Here is a 19,158-nt window from a genome sequence, read left to right as displayed (position 1 = left end):
GAATTGATTAATAAAGCCATTAGATCTTTAAATTTTAGTTGGTTTGATTTTTCTTCAACAACACTATCTAAAGACTGTTAAGCATGCTAATCTTTATGTGCACATGGCACACTGTCCCGGATAGGTTCTATATTGGACCACAAAGTTAGTCTCAATAGATTTACAAGGATTGAAATTAAAACAAGACAAAACTCAACATACCGAAAAAGTCTAAACTGATAGAAATACAAGTCCTGAACTCTTTTCTTTATTCCACTTACCTCCAATTTAATCTTCCCTTTCTATCTGAATCCAGAGCTACTCAGTTATAGACTCATAAAACTGCCAAGCAGATTATATTTTTAGCAAGTCTCAAAAATATATTCTCTGCCTAGTTCTCTGATTGATGTAAATTTTTACCACGTAAAACCTTTCTTAGGCTAGCCTCCAATCCTCCAATCTGGATTGCCATTTTATGTCATGTAAGTAAATGTAAATGCACAGGCTCTAATCCTACAGTCTTCCCTGATCTTTCCATAGGGACTTTAGTCTCTTGCTAACCCAGGTCTCCTTATTCATAATTGTGTGCCTACATGTTTGTCTTTATTTCCCTATTTCATTCAAATATTTGTTGAATAGAAAGCTTTTCTTTAAAAAAAAAAAAAGATTTTCAGGCAGAAAGGCCTTTTAAAATTATGCTGTTCAGGGGCACCTAGGTGGCTCAGTCGGTTAGGCTATGGACTCTGGATTTCAGCTCAGGTCATGAGCTCAGTTTGTGAGTTTGAGCCTTGCATCGGACTCGGGATTCTCTCTCCCCCTCTCTCTGCCTTTCCCATGCTCTCTTTCTCAAAATAAGTAAAATAAACTTAAAAATATGCTATTCATAGTTTTGGGGGGTTTAAAAAAATTTTTTTTTAGTGATCTCTATAGCCAACGTGGGGCTCGCACTCACAACCCCGAGATCAAGAGTCGCCTGCTCCACCAGGAGCCAGCCAGGAGCCCCATTATAGTTTTATTGTATTGTTACGAGATAATTGTTTGATCTTGGACCAGGAATCTATTCGTGTCTATTCTTGGTGCCCTTCTATTTATTTCTTTTCACCTACTGTAGTTTCTCTTGTATGGAGTTACCGTGTTATTCAGTGCGCTGCTATTCAAGACTTGTTTTATAACGCTGGGAACGGCAGCTGGTGGCCTTACAAAGTGTCCTTCTCTGCTACGCGTTGGGATCTGAACCCTGTCTTGTTTGACAGCAGACCTCAGCCAGTCGGTCCCTGCACTGAGGCCGGAACGCAGAGGGGACCGACACTAACCCACCGGGCTTGGACCGCTCTGCACAGCCGCCTTCTGCTGGAGGCCGGGCCAGTGAACAGGGACCCTCCGCAGAGGATTCTGGGAGATGTAGTTTTCTTCGGGGCCGTTCCTTCAGGTGCATCGACGCATGACGTACTTCCGCTGCGCCGCACCCGCGGCTGTAGTCGGGTACTCTCCTGCAGGGCTGTTTCCGGCTCGGTGTTGGTGGACCGGAGCGGGCCCGGGAGTTGTGAGTTCCCGGAGCCCTGGACCCGCGAAAGCACAGACTTAGCCCTGCCCGGCACGTCCTGTGCAGACCGGGAGCTTGGCCAGCTAAGACCTACGGTCTTAGGGCGTGGTCGGAGCCAGGCCAGCCTCGGGGGTTCCCGTGTCAGGGCCGCGTCACCGTACAAACTCCTCTCCGACTTCTTCTGCCCGGGGCCCGAGGCCTCGGACGGGTAGGTGACGGGTGCCCGCGGACCCACCCTCTGTGGGGCGGGAGGTCCGTCCTGGGTGGGCGCGGGTGAGACCAGCAGGGAGACCCTAACGGTTCGGTTCTCTGCTCCGCAGTCTGCACGAAACAGCACGGGATGGCCGCCGGGTTCCGGACAGCTTCGTGTTGGGTAAGTAGGGCCTTTCTCGTTTTTAAAAAGGTGACTCGGCACTGAGGATGGGCACGTTCATCTTATGGTCACAACCGGGGCCCGAACTCGCGTGTTCCCGCGCTTCACCCCTCCCCGCCCCCTTCTCCCCGTGTCTCTGGTCTCTAGAAACGTTCCCTGTTTTCTGGCATTTTGTGTCAGGTGTCCTCTCCTTTGAAAGTTATGCTTTATTGCCAGCTGCAGACCCTGAACTTTGGGGGAAATGAGGGTCCTTGTTAAGGGAGCAGGAGGGAGCAGTTTTGGAGCTGGGGAGGGCCAGTGGATCTGGCTGGTGACTAGCCAAGTGATTGATGGAGGGAGCGAGAGGGGACTTGACAGTGATTGCTGAACTTCTGACCTCTTGACAGGGTGGTGATGCTTCCAGTCTTGGGAACGTTATAAGCGACATCCAGGAAAAGAGTGTAGCTTTGTAGGTGTTGAACATGTGGTGCCTACAGTTGAATCTGTAGCTCGAGTGGGAGTTCTCAATTGGAAATGTCCGGATTAAAGGTCCCTATGTTAGTTGGAGCTCAGGATATGATGTCACAGAGTCCTGCAAAGGGCCAAATGGAGGGTTTGTGGCAAAGACCAGGAAGGACTGTAGTGCAGAAGGGCCAGGGAGCAAGAGAGGTGGAAGTTTGGGAGAGTGGCTGTTTCCCTGTAAATTTGAGAAAAGAGATCTTCGTAAAAGCCGTGAAATGAAATACTTCAGAGCAGTATTTCATGAGACAAATGGTATCTTTTGGACTTGGATATTTATAAATCCTAAGCAGTTTTTCCCTACCAGAGCGAACGTTGGAATGGTCACTTCCTGAGAGGTAGTGGGAGTGTTGTAAAGTGGATCACATAAGATCGTGGACAGTGGAGCGTAAGGAAAATTACTGACAGCAGAGACCTTTCTTAGGTGGTGTGACACTTCGTGTGTGACAAGAGTTTGGGTGCCAGTAAGAAGGGAGTTCACTGAGGTGGCCTGAGTGATACACTTGACCTTAAAAGTAAGGATATTTTACTTTATTTATTATTATTATTTTTTTAAGTACTCTCTACACCCAATGTAGGGCTCAAACTCACAACCCTTACATCTAGACTAAGCCAGCCAGGTGCCCCAGGATCCCCAGGATATTTTTATCCTTTTTTTTTTATTTAAAAAAAAAATTTTTTTTTTCAACGTTTATTTTTGGGACAGAGAGAGACAGAGCATGAACGGGGGAGGGGCAGAGAGAGAGGGAGACACAGAATCGGAAACAGGCTCCAGGCTCCGAGCCATCAGCCCGGAGCCCGACACGGGGCTCGAACTCACGGACCGCTAGATCGTGACCTGGCTGAAGTCGGACGCTTAACCGACTGCGCCACCCAGGCGCCCCTATCCTTTTTTTTTTTTAAACGTTTACTTATTTTTGAGAGAGAGACAGACAGAGCCCAAGCGGGGGAGGGGCAGAGAGAGAGGTTGACACAGGATCTGAAGCAGGTTCCGGGCTTTGAGCTGCCAGCACAGAACCAGGCGTGGGGCTCAAACCTATGAACTGCGAGATTATAACCTGAGCCAAAGTCAGATGCTCAACTGACTGAGCCACCCGGGTGGCTGAGTCGGTGGAGTGTCCAATTCTTGATTGAGAATATTTTTATTCTCAGTAACTATATATTACTTGAGAATATTTTTATTCTCAGTAACTATATAGGAGCGCCCGGGTGGCTCAGTCGGTGGAGTGTCCAATTCTTGATTTCAGCTCAGGTCATTCCTGGGTTTGTGGGATCTAGTCAGGTCTGCATTGAGCATGGATCCTGCTTGAGATTCTCTCTCCCCCGTCCCTCTTCCTTGCTTGGTCATGTGCACGCTCTCTTGCTCTTTCTTACAAAAACAAACAAACAAAACCATAACCATATACAAAATACAGTAAGAGAAAACATGTTTACAATAGCAACTAAAAAAAGGTAAAATAAGTGAACGGAATCATACTTTATAAAGAATAAGTAAGTAAACAAGAGTAAATTAAGACTATTTATTTTTTTGAATGAAGACTCTGAAACTATTGAATAGTAGTAGGTACCACAGTTGGGTAGGTACTTTGTATGAAATCATTAAAGACTTGTGACGCTGTGAGGCAGGTGTGTCTCCATTTTACAGGTAAGGAAACTGGGAAACCTGTCCATGGTACCAAACTGGTAAAGGATACAAGGGGACCAGGGTTGCAGGGCAGGGATTCAAACAAAGCAGTGTTTTCAGAGTTTGTGCTCTTACTGCCCCTTACATTTTAACGTGAACAGTATTTGCCTGTTTTGAGTGCACGTTTTGACTTAACAAACATTTATTGACTATTACGCCAGGTAATTTTCTAGGGCATGTAGGGGTGAACAAGATTGTCAGGGTCCGTGATCCCATGCAGGGTGTGGGAGATGGTCAAACATTCCAGAGGAGCGTCATAAACAGACAAAAACAGCTGTGAATATCACGCGTGTGAAAGAGAGCGGCTGGGTGGCTACTTTAGATTGGCTTCCTCTCGAGGCAACGTATAAGTAGAATCTGAGTGATAACTTCATGATCATAGGACAGTGGGTGTAGCAGGGGAGGAAGCATTGCAGCCTGGGGTTGCGTTCCAAGCAGGTGGCAGGTGCCTCTGGTGGAAAGCAAGCCCGGGCTGGAGTGGATCCGGTTGGTGCATCAGCCGGGGCCAGATTGTGTAGGGCCCTTTAAGTGAGGGGAAGGATCATGCTGGAGAGTCCTAGGAGATTTCATGTTACCTTATGTTATTATTTTCAAACTGTAGAGAAGTTGCAAGAATAGTATTAAAAACTCCTGTACAGTATTGTATAAAAAAAACCAAAAACCCTTGCCCCAGAATTGTCAACTATTTGCCATATTCAGTCTGTCATTTTCTCTTTTCTTCCTCGTCTGTGTATATACGCATGTGTACACACGCACACTCATTTTCCTCCCTCCCTCTTTGTTGTTCCAGTTCGTGGCATCACTTCACCTCTGAAAGCCAGCTCTTGCCTACACACCTCATCTTTTTCCCCCAGTCCTCTCTTCCTTCTTTCTTTCCCTCCTCCCTCTTCCTTTTCTTCTTTCTTTCCCTTCCCTGTTATTTTATTGACACATATATTCTAGCTTAAAAGTATTGCTTTTCCTCTTTCATATTAAACAATTTTTGATTGCATCCTTTTAGAAAATGGGATTGTAAGACACAGCCAAACCCCCTTTGGCTTCCTCTTCTGTCGAGAGGTAGTCAGTAGCGGGTGCCCAATCTCAGGGTCGAGTCAGGCCCCATAGTGCTGTGGAGCCTACCTAAAATAAAATTTAAAAAGCTTTATAAAAGGTAGTCAGATTGGGGGCTTCCCATCCAGACTTTTCCTTTCCTTTCCTTTTTTTTTTTTTTTAAATGCTTTTTTTATTTTTGAGAGAGAGAGAGAGAGCGCGCGCGCATGAGTAGGGGAGGTGCAGAGAGGGAGACAGAGGATCCAAAGACAGCAGTGAGCCCGAATTGGGGCTCGAACTCCCGAAGCATGAGATCATGACCTGAGCCGAAGTTGGACACTCAACTGACTGAGCCACCCAGGTGCCCCCAGACCTTTTCTACTGGAAATGTGGTTTTACGTTTTTCTTCTCTTCTGTAAATGGTGCAGTTTGCCATTTCCCCTACATTTGTTTTAGAATTCTTTATGGCAATACATATAGATTGTTGTGTTTCTTTATTCTTTTGAGAGACAAGTATGTTTAAATTTTTTAAAATAATTGATTAAAATTACGATTTTTATGGGTGATGGGGTGGAACGTCAGGTGTGCTTAATTCAACATTTGAAAAGTTTTGTTTCTATATGAATTGCATCATACTGTGTATAATTATATTCCAGTTTGAAAAAACGTCACTATGGAATGGACGTACCATATTCTCATTTAGCTATTCTCTTATTGATGGAAATTTAGGTTGAGCGTGTCGCTCTTACAGACTTTGAAACAGTGAACAACTCTGCACATGTATGGATGTTCCTATCATTAATTTTTGGTGACAAATTTGGTACTTCTACATTCTCTTAAAACACAGTGCAGTCACAGGGCGCCTGGGTGGCTCAGTCGGTTGAGTGTCTGACTTCAGCTCAGGTCATGATCTCACGGCCCATGGGTTGGAGCCCTGCATCAGGCTCTGTGCTGACAGCTCAGAGCCTGGACCCTGCTTCAGATTCTGTGTCTCCTGCTCTCTCTGCATTCTCGCATGCGCTCTTTCCCTCTCTCTCAAAAATAAGTAAACTTATTTTTAAAAATTAAAAAAAAATGCACAATTCAGTTTCTTATAATCATCTTCCCATCGTAATCCCCTTTCTCTCCTTAGAGGTAATCAATTTGGTGTATATTCTTCTAGATCTTTGTACATACCTTTGTGTATAGCTGTTTATATCCTTAAAACATTTGGTTTATTTCTGTGGGTTATTATTTAAATGGGTTTCACTCTATATAACATTATTTCTGTTTTTTCCATTAAAAAATATATTTATAGTTGTGTCTGTAATGGTTTTATACACATTTATCCCTATGTGACTTCTGACTTTTTTTTTCTTTAATTGAGTTCTAACGTAATGATAGTAAAATGCATAAATCTTAAATAGACTATTTATATTCTTTTAGGTTTCTGGACCCAATTCCAACGAGAGGGGTGGGGGTGCAGTTCCCCTACATACAACAGCAAGCAACTCTTGGACACCAGCAGGTTGTCTGAGAATTCAACTTAATTCCAGCACTGTCTGCCCAGAGATGGCGCTAGATTTCACAAGCTGAGGGCTCAGTCCCACCAGACTGCCCTTCTTCCCCCAAGCTCAGCCACAGGTTTCAAGGCCCAGGCTGTTGTTACCAGGGTTACAGATGGGAAGTTTCAAAGACTTGCTCCTTAGGTTCAGTTAATTTGCTGGAATAGCTCACAGAACTCAGGGAAACACTTAATTTACATTCACCCGTCTATTAAAGGATATGGTAAAGAACACCAAGTCAACAGCCAGAGTTAGAAGCGCACATGGGGAAAGGGCTTGGAGCCTCCGCGCCCTCCCAGGTGCGCCAGTCTCCCCTCTCCACGTCTTCAATCTGAAGCTCTCCGAATCCAGGCCTTTTGGTTTTTAGGGAGGCTTTGCTGCATCGGTGTGATTGATTAAATCGTTGACTGCTGGTGATTGATTCAACCTCTAGCCCTTCTCCCCTCCTTGGAGACTGGGCAGAAGTGGGGGGGCACTCTCCCATCAACCAGCTGCCCATCTGTAGGTTACCTAAGGGTTTCCTAAAGTTGCCGCATTAACATAACAAAAGATACCTTAATCACACTTATCAGGGAATTTCCAAGGGTTTTAGGAGCTGTGAGCCAGGAACCCTTGGATGAAGACCAAATACATGTGAGAAATATGTTTTGAACATTTGAATGACCAGATATTTTTACAAATCACAAGACTGAAGCATACACTGAAGACAAATCAAAATCAAAATAAAGATTTCTGACCCCCTAGCAGGTTGTGTTTCCTATCACCACTGCCCTCCCCCCCCCCCCGCCCCCCAGGGGCCGCTTCTTTTTTTTCTGTTACACCGTAAATCTTGCCTTTTTTTTTTTTTTTTTAAACTTAATGTAACTGGAATTCTAAGTAAAGTGTCTGGGGTTATGTGTCAAAGAGTAAAATTCCTTTCTACTTTTAGCTGAATTCTGAATTTTAAGTGTTGAATTCTACCACATTACTTTGTTTCATCTATTAAAATGATTGGTTGGCTGTTCTCCATGAATATACTAGTGTGACTTCACGGATAGATTTTTGTGGGTTTTTTGTTAATTTTGGATTGTCCCTTAATTTTTTGGATAAATTTCCTCGTCTTAGTGCTATGTGTGTGTGTACAGGCCTTGTTACTTTAGTAGTATTTTTATCCATATATTTTGATCAGAGTTAATAATAAATGAGTTAACACTACAGTCTGTGCTGTACTTGCCTGGTTTTGTCTGTGGGGTTTTGTGTAAGTTTGTGTGATATACTGTGTGGGCATCCCATGGTTTCCTGGCTCAACATCAGTTAGACATTTTGGGAATTTTATGTTCTTTCCATGTTGGTAGAACTTACTTAAATGTAGTGTGGGTCCATTGCCTTTCTGGAGAGGGTATACCTTTGTGGGGTTTTTTGGGTTTTTTTTGTTTGTTTGTTTTATTTTTTTAGTGTGTTTTACTTTTTATTTTTTGAGAGAGACAGAACGCGAGCAGGGGAAGGACAGAGAGAGAGGGAGACAGAGAATCCGAAGCAGGCTTTAGGCTCTGAGCTGTCAGCACAGACCCCAATGCAGGGCTCGAACGCACAAACCATGAGATCATGACCTGGGCTGAAGCCGGACACTTAACCAACTGAGCCACCCAGGTGCCCCAAGAGGGTATGCCTTTGATTGCTACTTATTTATTTGGTTTTTTAATTTATTTTAATTTTTTTTTAAAGATTTTAATGTAACCTCTGTACCCAACATGGGGCTCGAACTCCTAACCCTCAGATCAAGAGTCGCATGCTCTTCTGACTGAGCCAGCCAGCGCCCCACTACTTATTTTGTGACCATTGATTAGTCAAGCTTGCTTTTTAAATTATTTCTGGGCCAATTTTGGTTACTTTTACTTTTTTAAAACAATTCCTTAAATCCACGTTAGTTTACAGATTACTTTTACTTTTTTTTTTTTTAAAAACCTTTCTTAACGTTTATTTTATTTTTGAGACAGAGAGAGACAGAGCATGAAGGGGGGAGGGGCAGAGAGAGAGGGAGACACAGAATCGGAAGCAGGCTCCAGGCTCTGAGCCATCAGCCCAGAGCCTGACGCGGGGCTCGAACTCACGGACCGCGAGATCGTGACCCGAGCTGAAGTCGGACGCTTAACCGACTGAGCCACCCAGGCGCCCCACTTTTACTTTCTTAGAGGATTTTTGTTTCTTAAGTTTTCAAATTTATTGGAACAAATTTGTAAATATAGTTAGGTCTGCCACCATGTTTGCTTTAGAAACGTGAATTCAGCACAGTTGGTACCGTAGAGAACAGCGTGAACTTTCTGTCTGACTTCAGACAGGCCTCTTTACACTATTTTATGATCAGCTGCAGCCCCTCTGACATCCAAACACCAGGTCTTGCAAAGTGAAGTGCTATATTGTCATTTTATATATTTCTTAAATAAAAGAAATATTTTTATATATTTCATAAACGTTGTCATTTTATATATTTTATATATTTCATAAAACTTCTGTTTTTGGTAGGTTCCTGGTGTTCATTTTTATGTGTTGCTGACAAAGGTGTTGTGCCCCAACCCCATTCTCCCCATAATCCCCGTGAGTTTGCTGTGTGACTTTGCATAGTGATGAGTTTTTGCAGCGTACCTGTCACATTATGGTAGAATTGCCTCTGTATAATAATCTCATGAATTTAACAATCTCAGAGTTATGGACTCTGTCCTGGTCATAATAGTTTTCTTTTTTTTTTTTTTTAATTCCTGCGTTTCTTGACCAGGCTTGGCCAATAAAAGCTTTTTAAAATAGTTTCTTTGTATTTTATTTTTATTCTCATCAAGCTCAAAATATAGTAAAAAGCTTAAAATAAGCCTCATGGCTTGCCTCCACTCTCTGCTCTGCACCTTTTTTCTTCCATCCTGTGTCCACACTCAACCATTTTGGTCCCTGTTCACTCTTGTGGCCCTGCCGTAGCTTTTACACAGTCACTTTGGTGTGCGTTGCTTTGGTTTCTCCTCCGTCATAAAGTTGCTGGCTTGATGAGTGGCCTGAGCTTGATCTGGATGCAGGAAGTCACGGCCTCATTTTTCTCCATCACAACCTCAGATATGCGTGTCAACTCTTCCTGTCCTTGGCTCCGGCGGGTGTGTCGGCGAGCATTCATGATTCTCTGGTCACTTTCAGACATTGGAGAGTCCAGTCTATGCTCTCTTCCCGCCTCCTCTTCTCCCCCGATTTAGGCTGCGGAGGAGAGATGGGAGGGCTCGTCTCTTTACTCCCACTTCCTGTGGAGGCTCCTCCTGGGTTGGGAAGATCAGTGCTGAGACCAGAGAAGCTCCTGTTGTCAGATGGTCCGTGCCCAGCACCAACGCGGTTGCTTGGAGCCTGAGACGGGCCCCGCCCTGTATTTCCATGTTGTGAAGCGATTCTCTCTCACTCACCTCTGCAAGTTCCCCCAGAATTCACTGTCTCTTCCCACTGCAGGGTCTTCCTGCAGGCAGCGCTGTTGGGTTGGGATCCTGTCAAGGGGGATCAAGTTCAGGAATCTTTAGGTGTCACTTCTCCACTGCCTTTGCAGAGTGCTCCAGAATCCTCATCTTTAGGAATTCCCAGAGTGCAATGTACCAGATTCCTGGTTTACTGAAATCCCGGAACACAGACCAGTTCCTTCTGACTGGGCTCAGTGGACATCCACACTGCCTCTTCCTTCCCTCCCTTCCCCCAGTGGCCCGCTTCAGGGAATTGTGTCCGGCTGCTTCTCCCGCCTCTCGTTCCCCTCATTTCTTCTCCCTCAGGCATCCTCGCCTTGTTAAAGGGCCGCGTCCTTGCCGTCCTCCTCAGCACCCTTCTCTGTTGGCCATGTCATACCCACCAGGGTGTCATCTGGCTCTGTTCTCACTTGATGCCCAGAACCCAACCACTACTTATTACTCCAGTGCTCTCACTCTGATACCAGCTACCTTCATCGCTCCCAGATCCAGGACCCTCCCTCCTCCGTGGCAGGGAGAATGCTGTCAGGTGTGAGTCAGATCACTCTGCTCTTGTCTGAGGCCTTCCGACGGCCCCTCCTCTCTTGGAATGGAACCCCAAGACCTTACCATTCCCTTTGAGCCATGCAGGACTGTGTCTTAGTTTTCATGTAGCCTGGAGGGCTCTTCCTGCAGAAATCTTGACATTCCTTCCTACATCGCTTGGATTTCTGCCAAATGTTGCCTCACCGGAGAGCTCCCTGATCACTCCATCTTCCTATGCCTGCTTCCTGAACTCTGTCCCCTTACCCTGCTTGAGTCTTGACAGAGCGCTGTCCCCACCTGCTTGGTGGGTAGTTACAGGTTTACTGTCACCTCCCCCTGAAGGAACAGAAACCCAATGTGCATTGCTGAGCCCCCAGCACCTGGGACAATCTTGGCACCGTCGGTGACTCATAAATGCTTGTTGAACGATCAGTACTTTTTTGGTCCCATGAAAGGATTTATTACGAGCCTACTGGGTAGTTCGTGCTTACGGCTCACACAGAACTGCCAGCCCACGCCCACCCACAGTGGCTCTCCGTCGTCTTCAGCTCTGCAACACGAGCTCCAGGCCCAGAGTCTGCTGGAGGGAACCCTGCTTGGCCTCAGTAATGGATCCCTTCTTTTTTTAATCAAAAAATTTTTTAATTTTTTTTTTTTTTTTTTTTTTGAGACAGACCACGAATGGGGGAGGGGCAGAGAGAGAGGGAGACCAAATCTGAAGCAGGATCCAGGCTCTGGGCGGTCAGCAGAGAGTGCGACATGGGGCTCGAACTCACAAACTGTGAAATCACGACCTGAGCCGCTGAAGTTGGATGCTTAACCAACGGAGCCACCCACGTGCTGCTGGGCCCCTTGTTTCTTAATTTATTTATTTATGTATTTATGTATTTATTTAATTTTTTTTATGGTGCCAGGCTCTCACTCCCTCTGAGACTCAAGATAGGTTGAGTAGCTGTGAAGATGACAGCTACTTTGGAGGGTAGCCCTTCCCATGTGTTTAGAATTGTTCTCTCCATTCCTGGGCAAAATGTATCCTGGATAATTTTTTTTTATCAAAGATTTGAAACACCTGTTTCATATGCATGTATAGATGTTTATCTCCCTCTACAAGACTGAAAGCTTCTTGAAGGCGGAAGCTGGTTGTGTTCATCCTGATATTTTCAGGATCAAAAACAGTATTTTGAACATGGAAGCTCAAAAAATTTTTTGTTTTGGTTTGGTTTTATTCTACAAGCCTGTGCTGAACTGGGCACAGGAGGCAGTCAGTCTATGGAGGAACATTTCTCCTTTTCCAGCTCCTGTACATCTGTCCACATCACCTAATGCAGTGGCATCCGATTGAATGGGATGTATATTATTACAGGGGTTGTTGTCATTCAAGGATATATCTATGGAGTTCACCTGGGATGAGTGGCAGTTACTGGATTCTGCGCAGAAGTACCTGTACAGGGATGTGATACTGGAGAACTATAGCCACCTGGTGTCTGTGGGTAAGTGCAGCTCCTTTGTTGAACTCCGATCACGAATTATAAATTGCCATCCTTTTGTCTTTTCTTTATCTACCCTGAGGTCTCTAAAGTACTTAATGATTATGGACTTGAACTTTGGAGGTCAGAGGCTCCTAGTCCCTATTTGGCCCTCATCTCCTAATTGTAATCTTCCCCCCAAGTGCAAGTGAGCAGTTTCACTTTGTAGTTCCAGACCCCTGAGTTCCTAGCGGCTCGGCCCACATCCTCTGTGATTTTCCATCAACAGGGTATCATGGTACCAAACCTGATTTAATCTTCAAGTTGGAGCAAGGAGAGGAGCCATGGATAATAAATGCCAAAGTTTCCCGTCAGAGCTGTCCAGGTGGGTGAGTGGGAACCAGGAAGATGTGGGTGGGGGTGTGAAGCACAGCTTGCGTGCAGAAACTTTCCTTTGAAGCCCTTGAACCATGGGGGGCACTCGGGATGGGCCCACAAGCTAGCTCCTCAGGAAAGGAAGGGACCATCGCTCTGTCCACGTGTGGGTTTTTGTCTCTTAGCTCTGAGGGGCAGGCGCGCCCTTCCTATCTGCACTCTGCTCAGATGCTTTCTGGGTTAGTTTCCTTCCCCCCATGGTCCAGGGCCGCCTCAGCCATCCCAGCCTCTGAACAGTCCTCTCTCCTCTCCTTTCATGTGACTTCATGCCCTCTGCTCTCCTTATGTGTACTTCCTCTCTTCCTTCCACAGATAAAGCCCTCAGTCTTTTCGTCCTTTGCTCAGCATCATTGTGTTGTGTTATTTCAGTGCTTCCTTTTCTCAAACTGGTCACCTTGATTACAACTGTTGCTTTCTTGGGCACTTTTCTTAAAAGGATTCCAAAACCTACCACGGACTCACCTGTGTCATTAAGTCATTTTGTCACCTTACATTTCCTGGCTCCTTACTCTTCCCTTCGGAGTCATACAGAATTTCCCAAATTTACCTGTTCTTTCCTGCCGATATTGTAACGACTGAAAGTCTCTTGCACTCTGAGGATTTAAGCTTTCTTTCCCCCGTGTTGTAGCATGCTGTGGACATCCTTGTCCTCTTTCTTCCGCCGTCTCTTCCTGGCTGTAAATGCTCATAAGAGAGCCGGGCTTCCTCACTCATTCTCAGCAGCAGAACTGGGAAGGAACGCTTCCTCTGTGCCTTCCTCACTTTGATTACTGCTGCTGTTGCACTTGAACTACCACGACCTGGCTCTGCAGGCTCTCCTTGGGTGCCCCGTCTCCCTTCTCCTTTGCTAATATCAGTTCTGCTTCTGTTTTTGCTAGTAGCTTAACCTTTGGTGGTGTCTCCATAGCTCCTATGTCCTCAGTTGTCACCCAGACAGGATCAGTATTTTCCCAGGCGTGGACAGCTCAGATTCTTAGCCATATTTGAGAACTCTAGTCTTTTCTTTAGCTGTTCCTGCTGTAGTTATTTTCATAAACGTCCCTCTCACTAGTTTGAGGAAATACACAAGTATCTTACATCCCAGATTCAACCTGAGTAAACATTAAAGAATTTATAGTTTCAAGTGACACTTGTCTGGCACCGGATGGCAGCTCCACAGTGGCTCAGTGCAGAAGCTCGGTGATGTCAGGGTCCAAGGTGCCACGTGTGTCCCTTTTCTCACCGTCAGATGTTATACTTTTCTTCTGCCCAGGTGGGTACCTTCATGCCGGGCATCACATGAAGACACAGTCACTGGATAAGCCCTGTTTTTTTCCAGAAAATCCCTCTCATCAGTCCCCAGAATTTTTCCCAAAGCCTGCCAGCATGTTTTCTTACAGTTGACATGCCAGTGTCTGAACTAGCCGGGGGGCGGGGGCGAGGTGGCAGAGCTTGGTGGAGCACCACGTGGACCCTGTCCTCCCCGGTCAGGGCTGGTGCTCGGGAGGAGGGCAGTACCGCTGGGAGTGTAGTGAACAGTGTGTGCTGGAGTCCTGCCTCTGGGTTTTCATCACACTGGCCTTCTTGCCACCTGGACGCCTTTAAATGCACGAATATGAACATGAAACACGGTCATCGCTTCTCCGGGGAGCGGTACGTGTTCTTGTCCTGGACCTGAGTCCAGTCCCAAGTCCAGAATTTCTTGAGATGTGTGTGGTATCAGCAGACAGGTGTGGCTGTGGCCTCACGATCTGAATGATGGGGTGAAAAGATCGACGGTCTGTTCCAGACACATGCAGTAGTGGGGAAGGAACTGGAAGCTATGGTGAAAGCTTCTCTTCCCAGAGGGGTGGATGAGGGATGGCAGTCATCACTGGTCTGTCACACACTCTCCTCCTTGGGAAAAAGTTCAAGGAAGACTTCTTGCCCTGGCATTGGTGTAATTTCCCTGTTCAGTCTTCTCTTTTTGTCCTGTGCAGCCCCTGGTGAGATAAGGCTTGGGGAGAATGGCCTGTGTCTGTTGGTGCAGATTTGGGGGTATTTAGGGCTAAAAAAATCATAGGCTGTTATCAGATCAGGCTCAGGTTCCCTTCAAAACTTGGTGAGTTTCCGGTTAGTTTTTTTTGTTGTTTTTTTTTTCCCTGACTAATTCTGTTAAGCCAGTAACAACAACCAAAAATTGTCCAGACATGTCTTCAAGCCTGAGAAGTCCTCTCTTCTAGCCATTGGTCTTGGTATTATCACCCCATCCCCGCATTCTTGAGTTTAGTGGGCCCGCTTTGAGGTACAAACCATACTCCAAATGGTTTCCACGTGAACAGGGAGAGAGGGTTTAGCAGGAGGTCCTCAGGAAGCAGGAGGGCTCCTGATGATTCCACGGTGTGAGGCTGTCGTGGGATGACGAGGCTGTACCCCGATGAGTGCTCGACCCACACCTGCCACTTCTTTCCAGGCGCCCAGTGTGGACATCACACTCACCATGGCGTGATTGGGCCTCATCGCTGTGCGGCCTTCAGTGTCATCCGCTCCAGGGCTGTTTTGGTACCCCTGCCCTGGAGCGGATGGACAGGGGGTCCTGTCCATCACAGCATGGAGATCAGCCCCCTCTTCACTGAGCACTGACCTGTGGTCTGTGTGCCTGCTTACTGTCTTCATTTGGATATTTGACTGGGATCTCAAGTGTAGTAAGATTCAAAACAAAGTCCTTCGGTTTTCCTCCAAACATGGGTCTCTCAGTGTTTTCCCTCTGCAGGGGCAGCACCCTGTTTCTCAAGCCTACAATCTGGAGTTAGTAAAGCGTCCCCTTCTCAGCTTCTCCTTCATCTAGCCCTTTGGTACGTTTTCTTGGTTCTCTGTCTGTGTATGTTCCACATTTGCTCAGCTCCAGAGTTCAGTCTGAGCCACTATCAACGTCTTCCTACCTTACTACAGCGGCTTTCTCGTTGGTCTGTCAGCCCTTCTCTTCATTTTTTACTTAACAGCCAAACATCTTTTAAAAGCATGACATGAAAGGGGGGCCTGGGTAGCTCAGTCAGTTAAGTGTCCAACTGGTAATTTCAGCTCAGGTCATGATCTCAGGGTCATGAGATTGAGGCCTGTGTCATGTGGAGGATTCTCTCTCCCTCTCTCCCCACTATCCTCTCCCCTCTGCCCTTCCCCCACTCTCACACATGCTCTCTCCCCCAAAAAATGTTTTCTGGAAAAAAAAAAAAAAAGAACAGGGGTGAGTCGGTTAAGCATCCAACTCTTGATTTCGGCTCAGGTCATGATCTCACGGTTCGTGGGTTCGAGCCCCACATCAGGCTCTGTGCTGACAGCTCAGAGCCTTCTTTGGATTCCGTGTCTCCCTCTTTCTCTGTCCCTCCCCCACATGCACACTCTCTCTCTGTCTCTCATAGATACATATACTTAAAAGCAGAACACGAATCAAGATGTCCTCTAATTAAAACCCCTTGGTAAGATGAAAACTTTTTGTCATGGCCTTGCCTGTTTGGTTCCTGCCTCACTCTATTCATTCATTCAGTGGGCTTTAACTATCCTGACCTTTTTCTATTTCTTTTTTTTTTTTTTTTAATTTTTATTTAAAGTAAGCACATGCAACATGGGGCTTGAACTCACAACTCAAGAGTCTCATGCTCTACTGACTGAGCCAGCCAGGTGCCCCATTTTTTCTGTTCCTTAACTATGCCAAGCAGGTTCCCTTCTCAAGAACTTTGTATGTGCTTTTCCTTCGGTTTGAAATGCTCTTGCTTTAATTTTCGTGTGGCTGACTCAATCTTCTATTTTTTTTTAATTTTCACTTTTTTAAAATATTTATTTTTGAAAGAGAGAGTGTAAGTGGGGGAGGGGCAGGAAGAGAGGGGGACAGAGGATCTGAAATGGGCTCTGTGCTGACAGCAGAGAGTCTGACACAGGGCTCCAACTCATGAACTGTGAGATCATGACCTGGGCCCAAGCTGGACACTCAACCACCCAGGAGCCCTGCTAACTCAGTCTTTTAGTGTCTTGTTGTACCTGTCTGAATATTATACCCTAGTTAACTCTGTATTGTCTCAGTTCACTTTTTGAGTAATAAGCATCTGTAATAATGACATTTCGATATCAGATAAATGACATTGGCTCCTAAGTGCAGGCTAAGCTTTGTAAGCCTCTGTTTTAAAAGCTATTTTGGGGGCACCTGGGTGGCTCAGTCGGTTAAGTGTCTGACCCTTGGTTTTGGCTCAGGTCGTGATCTTGAGGTTCATGAATTTGAGCCCCACGTTGGGCTCTGCACTGACAGTGCAGAGCCTGCTTGGGATTCTTTTCCCTCTCTCTGCCCCTCCCCTGCTCACCTGCTCATGTTCTCTCTCTCTCTCTCTCTCTCAAAACAAATAAACTTAAAAAACCATTTTTAATCACTGCTAATTTGCCACCCGTATTTCCGTAATGGGCTTGGTTTGACATCGTTCCTCGTGCTCCCCAGCTCAGAAAGAAGGCATGTACACTTGGCCAGTATTTCTTTCGAACCAGTGTCTGAGGTCTGTTATCAAAAAAAGACTCATTTCGTGGCAGTTTTAAAACTAATTTGATATCAGCTACGTGTGATGATTAAAAATATATATATGTATTTTTTTCTTAGAAGAGTGGAAAGAATGGTACCAGAAAAATCCAGATGAGCTTGAAAATGTTGAAAGAACTTATGCTTGTAGTGCATTTGGAAAACTTAATCTGAGCAGAACCCATGTTTCTTCAAGACAGAGAATCCATAAGTATAACACACATGGAAGAAGTTTGACACAAAACTCAGGTTCAACCAGAAACTGTCTGAGAAAAAATCCTGATAAGTTTCATGGATACGAAGAATCATATTTTCTTAAGCATCAAAGAGCTCACAGTATAGAAAAAAACTGTGTGTGTAACGAATGTGGGAAAGCTTTTCGTTGTAAATCGCAGCTGATCGTCCATCTGAGAATTCATACGGGAGAGAGGCCTTACGAATGCACGAAATGTGAAAGGGCGTTCAGTGCGAAGTCAAACCTCAACGCTCACCAGAGAGTCCACACGGGAGAGAAGCCCTACTCCTGCAGCGAGTGTGGGAAAGTTTTCTCTTTCAGGTCACAGCTCATCGTCCATCAGGAAATTCACACGGGAGGGAAACCTTACGGCTGCAGTGATTGTGGGAAAGCCTATAGCTGGAAATCACAGCTCATTTTACACCAGAGAAGCCACACAGGAGTGAAACCTTATGAATGTGGCGAGTGTGGGAAAGCCTTTAGTTTGAAGTCCCCATTCGTTGTACACCAGAGGACTCACACGGGAGTGAAGCCCCATAAGTGCAGCGAATGTGGGAAAGCCTTTAGGAGCAAGTCCTACCTCCTGGTTCACATCAGGATGCACACAGGCGAGAAACCTTACCAGTGCGGTGATTGTGGGAAAGCCTTCAATATGAAGACACAACTTGTTGTTCACCAGGGAATCCACACAGGAAATAATCCTTATCAGTGCGGTGAATGTGGGAAAGCCTTCGGTAGGAAGGAGCAGCTCACTGCGCATCTGAGAGCGCATGCAGGGGAGAAGCCCTACGGGTGCAGTGAGTGTGGGAAGGCTTTCAGCAGTAAATCCTACCTCGTTATACACAGGAGAACACACACAGGAGAGAGACCCTATGAATGTAGTTTCTGCGAGAGAGCCTTTTGTGGGAAATCACAGCTAATTATACACCAGAGGACTCACTCAACAGAGAAGCCCTACGAATGCAGCGAATGTGAGAAAGCCTATCCTAGGAAGGCTTCACTTCAGATACACCAGAAGACTCATTCAGGAGAGAAACCTTTTAAATGTAGTGAATGTGGGAAGGCTTTCACCCAGAAGTCGTCCCTCAGTGAACATCAGAGAGTTCATACAGGAGAGAAACCGTGGAAATGTTCCGAATGCGGGAAGTCCTTCTGTTGGAATTCAGGGCTTCGTATACATCGAAAAACTCACAAGTGAGAAATTGAAGTGAAGTAGATGTTAGAAACTCTCTCATAGAAGTTGATCCTCAGGAGACTAAATGATAATATGGGTGTGATGCATTAAGCGGGAAGTCCTAAAAATACACTCCTGCCGATTGATCCCGAGAGAGACGGTCATATTTGGAAGAATGGGCAAAAGCTTTGAGAAGTAAGTCCTACAAGTCTCTGTAGACAAGAACTGAAGGAGTGAGGAACAGTGACATCAGATGCGGTGGTGTCATTATGAAGATAAAATTCAGAGAATTCGTATTTAAAACCTTCTAAATTTAATAAATTGGAAAAGCATTGTCCCGTAGAAAATGTTATATGTGGAAAGTCACATTCCAGATTTGAAGCTATGTTTTAGATTGAAGAAAACCTCAATTATAAATGGTAGATTTTTTTCATGGTGGAGTATAAAGTTGATTTTTATTTTGATATGTAAATAAAGCGGTGGAGGAAAATGGCAAGGAACATATTCTGAGGATTGAGAGATATTTAGTGTGACTTTCCTGAGTAACACTGAATAGCATTTTTAAAAATTTTTGGTATTTTATTTTTTAACGTAACTTGGTAGACATATATTGGGTAGCTTGTGGAATAACATCCCCCCGATATTCTCCATATTAAATGCTAAATATCAGTATTGTCTCTTCATTTCTTAGCAATA

The 19,158-nt window shown here is 45.4% G+C and overlaps 1 protein-coding gene across 1 annotated transcript; it reads left to right on the top strand.

Moving 5' to 3' along the window:
• The first annotated feature begins 1,464 nt into the window (after window positions 1–1,464).
• Window positions 1,465–19,131, top strand: ZNF26 (zinc finger protein 26). Its single transcript, XM_047101046.1, has 5 exons — window positions 1,465–1,730; window positions 1,843–1,895; window positions 12,000–12,126; window positions 12,392–12,487; window positions 17,135–19,131. The coding sequence occupies exons 2-5, from the start codon at window positions 1,863–1,865 to the stop codon at window positions 18,484–18,486; spliced, it is 1,608 nt and encodes a 535-aa protein (XP_046957002.1). The 5' UTR covers window positions 1,465–1,730; window positions 1,843–1,862; the 3' UTR covers window positions 18,487–19,131.
• Window positions 19,132–19,158: the final 27 nt, after the last annotated feature.

The sequence above is a fragment of the Lynx rufus genome, unplaced genomic scaffold, assembly GCF_022079265.1.
Source record: "Lynx rufus isolate CCGP_SWC_20201006 ecotype Redwood Valley unplaced genomic scaffold, mLynRuf1.p SCAF_55, whole genome shotgun sequence".
NCBI lineage: Eukaryota > Metazoa > Chordata > Mammalia > Carnivora > Felidae > Lynx > Lynx rufus.
The sequence above is the reverse complement of the archived record's forward strand: the minus strand, read 5'-3'. Positions and strand labels throughout refer to the sequence as shown.